Genomic DNA, 7,343 nt, shown 5'->3' with positions numbered 1-7,343 from the left:
GCCAGGATGGTCTCGATCTCCTGACCTCGTGATCCGCCCGTCTCGGCCTCCCAAAGTGCTGGGATTACAGGCTTGAGCCACCGCGCCCGGCAACTTTACTTTACTCTTATAGAGAAAACATAATTGGCTATTTTTGATGGCTTTGACAAACTGAAAACAAAGGAAGAAAAGAAAAGCAAATACTACTGGAAAAGGAAGTAAAAGGAGACTTTAGTAGTGAAAATTCTTAAAATCCTAATGCAATTTACTTTAAAAATCCAGTTTACTTGAAAATATCATTGCTCTCCATTACAACTGCCACTTCATAGGAGTCATGGAAAAATTTTAAGCACAAGAGTCATTTATAATTGCCAATGGGTTCAGATACTGCTAATTCATCAACACGGGGGATTTGCAATAGTTTAATTCACACGGAGCCAGCTGAAAGGGAGACTGGAGTTTCAGCACTCAGTCTCTCTGGATCTGAGTCTAGGGGTTTTCAATGATAAACTGGCAGGCCAGGGAACGGGTGCTGCTGATTGGTTGGGGATGCAATCATAGGGGTGTGGAAAATAGTCCTCCTGAGTGCTCAGTCCGTTTATGGGTGGAGCCACAGAACCAGTCAGAAATGCAAAAACCTGAAAAGCCTAATCTTAGGTTCTACAAGAGTGATGTTTTCTGCAGGAGTAATTGGGGAAGTTGCAACTCTTATGATCTCCAGAATAATGGCTGGTAATCATTTATATCTACACCTTAGCAGAATTCAGGCTCCTCTCATCCTCCAAACCCAATGGTCTTTCATTAGCCTTATAAAGGTGGTTTAATTTTGGGAAAGGGCTATTATTATTTAAACTATAAACTTAATGTCTCCCAAAGTTAGCTTGGCCCAAGCCTGGGAATGGGCAGTCTATAGCGGTTAAAGGCAAAATGGTGGTTGGTTAGAACGGTCTTTCACTGTCATAATTTTATGTTAAAATGTTTTGCAAAGGCAAAAATTGTGATCCTACACAAGATCACATTTATCTAATTATTTGCTGCTTAAAATAGGCAAGAAGCAACAGGGGCTGTCACATTTTTTTCTCTACCAAAACTGGAATTCTTCTTGTGGAAAAGAATGAGTGGGCACCAATTAAGTATTAATAGAATACAGATTAACTTTTTCCAACCTTCGGTAATCATTATATGCCATTGATAAGCAAAAGACTACTTTACTGGGATACTGTGGGACTGTAACCCACATAGTTTCTTAGACACTATTGGAGAGATAAAAGGATTGGAACCGAGGATTCAAGAGAACAATGGAATCAACACTGAATGGGAATCAAATAATCTGTGAAGTCCTGACTGCCACTCCCCACACTAGCTCCAAACAGTGTTGATCACAGGAAGAGCTGTCACTACTTTATTTATTTATTTTGAGATGGAAATAATCTCGCTGTTCTCGCTCTGTCGCCCAGGCTAAAGTGCAGTGGCGTGATCTTGGCTCACTGCAACCTCCACCTCCCTGGTTCAAGCAATTCCCCTGCCTCAGCCTCCCGAGTAGCTGGGATTACAGGCACACACCACCATGCCCGGCTTCTTTTTTTGTTTGTTTGTATTTTTAGTTTCACCATGTTGGCCAGACTGGTCTCGAACTCCTGACCTCAGCCAATCCACCTGGCTTGGCCTCCCAAAGTGCTGGGATTACAGGCGTGAACCACCGCGCCAGGCACACCACTTTTAATTATATGAATCTATTACAGCACTCATGACTTTGTCATTATTTGTTAACGTATTTTTCTTGCTAGACTGCATACTCATTAAGGGGAGAAACTATCTTCATTTCCAGCTGCTAGCACAATGGCCTCACCTCTTCATCTCTACAATGAGATTAATTTCGCAGCTACCTCAAAAAGAATCCAGAGAATCCATGCAAAGTGCTTAAACCAGTGCCAGGCCATGCAGTAAGTGCTCAATAAGTGGCGGCTGCTACCATTATTTAACTGGTGCCCAATAATTACTAATTGAGCGAAGTTCAAGGTTTGGAGTAAAAATGCCTTTTTCTATAGTTCGGTATCTAAATCTGTGAATACTCTGGAATTTGGAAATACACTAGAAGAATAATATTCTTATCCCTTCAGCCCAGGGAAAAGGCAGCAAAATGAATCGAGGAAGCACATTCCGACATGCAGGTTTTAAGTCTTGTTGTTTTTAAACTAAGAGTGGATTACATTATTCAAGGAAGACATCTACTCAAACACAGGAGGTAACTAACAAAAAATTCTACCAACTTAAATCTTTTTAGAATATACATTTAAACTTCAAGAGCACCATTAACACTAAAATGTCAAATACTCAAGAGGGCAAACTCTTGTAGGCCATTTTCTCCAGAAGTAAAATTAAGGTACACCTACATAAATGTCCTCTTAGCAATGTTCACAGAAGTCTTTGAAACTCAAAGGTACGGCTCAGGGAAGGGGGAAAAACAAGGGAACAGAGTGGGCTTAATGGTGATGGGTGCAGGGAATCTAGGGGTCTGAATTCTCGTCGGAGTTCCATCACTTAGAAACTGTGTGACCTTGGACATGTTACCTCCTCTTTCAGGGTCTCACTGGGAAAATGAGGAAACGAGACAAGGTATTTTCTTCCCTTGTGTGTGACATTCTGATTCTGTTTAGAAGAGGAGGGAATGCACCTGGTAAAGGGCCTGGGGGCGGGAGAGACACACGATTTAAAAACAGCTCCTCCGTTCTGGCTCTACAGCCAGTTTCTACAAGCTTCCATACCGCAGAGACTCAAGCACTGGGTCTCTTAAGCCTGAGACGAAGCTCCGCAGAGTCCGCCGGGATTAAGACACAGAAGCGCCGAGCTCCCGCACCTACGGCCACACACCTCAGGGCTCACCCCCAACTGCGGCGACAGGGCGGACCCGCCGGCTCCATCAGATGCACTACCCACCCGCCTAGAGAGAGGGTCTGCAAGGCGGCGACCGCTCCGCTGGCTAAGCCCAACGGAACACCTATTCGGAGCTCCAGGCTCTTCACCTACCGCCTGCGCAGCCCAGCGGCAACAGCCGCAGTTCCCCAGCCCCGCCTGGCCGCGGTCGCCATCTTACTCCGGAGTGCGCAGGGGTCTCCCCGACAGCACCACAAAAGATCTGCGCAGGCGCAGGCTGACCGATAGCTGGGCGGGCACTTGGAAGAGCCCACCCTACCGGCTGCGGGCGGCCGTGCTGCGGCTAAGAGCGGTGGCCTACACTGCGAGGTTTGCAGCCTACTGCGTCACCCTGACCAAGACAGGCCGGGAAACCTCTGCTCTTTGCGCCGGCGCCTGGTTAATTCACGCAGCACCCTAAACGCATGCGTGTTTCCATACTTTGCTTTCCCTGCTGGCTGGTTTCTTAGCTGGTGGTGGTGCTGCGGTTGCGACTGCTGTTTTGCGTCGCTAAACCTGACCCATTCCTTCGTGTAGGACCCTACTCATCCTCCAGGCCCAGTTCAGTGACTGCCCCCAAAGACACCCCAGAGCTTTCCCTCTCAAAGGTTCTCGCATTTCTCCTGTCCTTTTCCCATGGGTCTGATGTAGACCTGTGTCTAACCCTTCCTCATAGCTGTGCTTGTCGCCTGCCACTTCGTCATCTTGGACCAACCCTCACAGAGGACGTATCTGGCACAGTGCTGCCCTTCTCTGGATTAACATGAGCGTTTGACTAGTTTCCAGAGCAGAGTGCCAAAGCCCATTCCTACTGTTCAGAACCTTCCTGGAGTGTTCAGTTTTCTCTAGGACAACTGTTCTCAAAGTGCGGACTAGGGGCCAAAAAAAGCAGAACACGTTAGAAATGCACGTTAGAAATCCTGGGCCCCACTTTATACTAACTGAGGCACAATCTCTATAGGTGGAGACTAGAAATCTTTTTGTTACTTGTTTTTTTATTTTTTTATTTTTCTAGAGACAGGGTCTATCTCTGTGGCCCAGGCTGGAGAGCAGGAGTGCAATCATAGCTCACCAAAACCAACTCCTGGGCTCAAGTGATTCATCCTCCAGCCTCAGCCTCCGAAAGCACTGGGATTACAGGTGTGAGCCACCGTGCCTGGCTATTTTTAGTACCAGTAGTAGTAGTAGTAGTAGTAGTAGTAGTAGTAGTAGTATTTTTGTAGAGAAGAGGCCTCCCTGTGTTGCCTGGGTTGCTCTTGAACTCTGCTGGCCTCCAGTGATCCCTCTTGCGTGGGCCTCGAAAAGCTCTTAGGTTACCTCGCCCTGCCTAGTAATGTTTTAACAAACCCTTCCTGGGATTCTGATGCCAGCTAAAATTTGAGAATCACTGTTCTGGAAGACAGAGGACTGGTTTCTAGAATGGAAACAGGTTGTTGAACAGGTTGAGGCCACACCAAAGCAACCCTAGTAATTTCTATGGCCCGGAGACACATCTAAGAGGGTGGGTGCGTTTCAGGCCTGCAGCTTGCCCCGGCCTGGACACTGAGTGGGCTGTGCTTTTAACCACTAGTGGTATTCCCCCACCCAAACCCCCCACCCCGCCACACACACACACACACGCACACGCGCGTGCCTTCTAGACCACAAGGCAATCCAAGCCTCTCTTGTTGACCCTGAATCAAGAATAAAATGTGGCTCTTCCACCTGGGAACAATCGTTCTTCTCGGACTTCAATTTTTCCCTCTCTTATGGATTCCTTATCTTAAGAAAAATCCTGCCTTGCCCCAAATCCTCTTCCACTGTCTTTTCTTCCCTTCGGAGCCAAGTGGCTTTAAAAAATTGTCTGCATTCTTAGTCTCTAGTTTTTCACTTCCCACTCCTCAAACCCCTGAAACAAGGCTTCTGTGTCCCACCATTCCTAGGGCCTGCTCTAGTCAAACCACCCATAGCCTCTGTGCTACTAACCTCAAGGATCCTTTTCCATCCTTTCTTGACCTCCACAACATCAGAGGCTGAGGAGCTCTCCCTCCCTTTTATAATCTCGTTTCTTGACTTTCCAGGAACCACAAATTTTCCCTATTTTCCCTGCTACCTTTTTGGTTAGTCCTCCCAGATTCCCTTCCAGGGTTTCATCTGCTCACCCCTCAGTGTTGGTGCTTTTTGGGCTCCCATTCCAGGCCCTGTTCTCTTCCCCTTCTTTTATGATTGACAAATTTCACTAATTAGCATTTCTTTTTTTTTTTTTTTTTTGAGATGGAGTCTCGCTCTGGCGCCCAGGCTGGAGTGCAGTGGTGCCATCTCGGCTCACTGCAAGCTCCGCCTCCCAGGTTCACGCCATTCTCCTGCCTCAGCCTCCCGAATAGCTGGGACTACAGGCACCCGCCACCACGCCCAGCTAATTTTTTTGTATTTTTAGTAGAGACGGGGTTTCGCCGTTTTAGCCAGGATGGTCTCGATCTCCTGACCTCGTGATCCGCCCGCCTCGGCCTTTCAAAGTGCTAGGATTACAGGCGTGAGCCACTGCGCTGGGCCAACTAATTGGCATTTCTGTCAGCCACTAGAATATGTTTCTCTCTCTTGCAAAAACTGGTTTAACAAAACATTTGTTTTTGCCAATTATTGATCACTTACATTAAATGAAAACAAAGCAGATTAGAAACAGTATGTATAGGATGATCTCATTTATATAAAATTGTGTGTCTGTGTGTGCTTCTATATGTGTGCACAAAAGGTGTCTGGAAAGCAGATTGTCAGCTTTCTCTCCCGCAAGCCCATCTTTAGTTCCTTAAATATGATAAATTATTTCTCACCTTAGGGCCTTTGCATAAGTTCTTCCCGCTACTGGGAATGCCTTTCCCCTCCTCTTTTCTTAACTCCCTTGTACTGATTCCCCCAGGTTTGCGCCTAAATATCTCTTCTTTAGGGGGCCTTCCCTTTGCCTCGTTTCATCTCAATCTAAATTGTCTCGTCTGTCAGCCTCTCTCAAAACGTGCTTTTTCTTTCATAACACATTCTCACAACTTGAAATGATGGATTTGGATACTGATTAATGATCCTTTCCCCTGCTATACTCTAAGCTGAATGAAGGACATGTCAGTCTCTCTTTTCTTTTTGAGATGGGGATCTCACTCTGTCACCCAGGTTGAAGTGCAGTGGTACAATCATAGCTCACTGCAGCCTCGAACTCCTGGGCTAAAGCAGTGCTCCTGCCTCGGACTCCTGAAGGACATGTCAGCCTCCTTCCTTTTGTATCCTTAGCACCTAGTAAGTGCCTGGCACACAGTAGGTGCTCAAAAAGTATTTGTTGACTGAATGAATGGAGTCATCTCAACCCTTTGTCAAATTCAGTACACTTTTTCATGCTGTGTGATGGTTGTGTGGACAGCTAAAAGGGGAAGTCAGGAAGGAAAGGGTGGTCCGGTCCAGTTCACCCCTAGCCTGGTGCTGTGCCAAGCCAGGGTGCCGCATTTTATGGAGAAGACTATATCCAGTAGCATGTGAAACTAGGGACAGCAGCCAGGAGCGGAGGTGAAAGAGCCTTTCCTTCTTCCCACATATACTAGAGAGGGCAACTCTTTAGGAAAAAGAACAAATACAATTTGAGATATCTGTAGCTCTATTTATAACCCTCTGTAACACATACAGACACACATACACACGCAGTATAAATGTATGTATAAATGTATACATACATTTATAATAACTGATAGACAACTGATACTTTCTCTAATATTTTAGCAAAGATGTTTTATTGGTTGACTAAGAAGATTACCAGACTATGTGACAAGGACCAAAAGGTCATTTACTCATACATCTATTCATTCATTCAATAACTATTCATTGAATGAATAGTTATTGTGTTAATGAATGTTAATGAATAGGATTGTGGCAGACAATGCCAGGTACCTCGCAATATCTATTTCCGCCTTCTTCCTTACTTGTGAACACTGATTTTATTCAGATAGCAATGAGTCCAATTTAAGAAACCTATTTCTCAGCCTCCCTTGCACCTAGTGGGTATAAACTGGCTCTACGGTTCGGTTCTGTCCAATGAGACGAATGAGAAAGTCAACCAGAAATTTCACAAAGCTTTGCTGAGGTGAAAGTTTGCTTGAGCCAAGGAGGTCAAGGCTGCACTAAGCCGTGATCATGCTGCTGCACTCCAGCCTGGCTGACAGGGCAAGACCCTGTCTCAAAACAATAAATAATAATAATAATAATAATAATAATAATAATAATAAAAGGCCAGGTGCAGTGGCTCACGCCTGTAATCCTAGCATTTTGGGAGGCCGAGGAGGGCGGATTGCCTGATCTCAGGAGTCCGATACCAGCCTGGACAACACGGTGAAACTCCGTGTTTCTACTACTAAAATACAAAAGAAATTAGCCAGGCGTGTTGGCAGGCGCCTGTAATCCCAACTACTCAGGAGGCTGAGGCAGGAGAATCTAGG

General features: G+C 45.8%; 1 protein-coding gene across 1 annotated transcript in view; it reads right to left on the bottom strand.

Annotated features, from left to right (window-relative positions):
* Positions 1 to 3,286, bottom strand: part of NFU1 (NFU1 iron-sulfur cluster scaffold) — a 52,240-nt gene extending 48,954 nt beyond the window's left edge. Inside the window, exon 1 of the mRNA XM_017853757.1 lies at positions 3,007 to 3,286. Within this exon, the coding sequence (XP_017709246.1) occupies positions 3,007 to 3,068 (62 nt within the window). The 5' untranslated portion in view covers positions 3,069 to 3,286. The remainder of the gene's footprint in view (positions 1 to 3,006) is intronic.
* Between the last annotated feature and the right edge of the window lie 4,057 nt (positions 3,287 to 7,343).

The sequence above is a fragment of the Rhinopithecus bieti genome, unplaced genomic scaffold (assembly GCF_001698545.2).
Source record: "Rhinopithecus bieti isolate Rb0 unplaced genomic scaffold, ASM169854v2 scaffold_36315, whole genome shotgun sequence".
NCBI classification, from domain to species: domain Eukaryota; kingdom Metazoa; phylum Chordata; class Mammalia; order Primates; family Cercopithecidae; genus Rhinopithecus; species Rhinopithecus bieti.
This window is presented reverse-complemented; position numbering and strand designations above follow the sequence as displayed.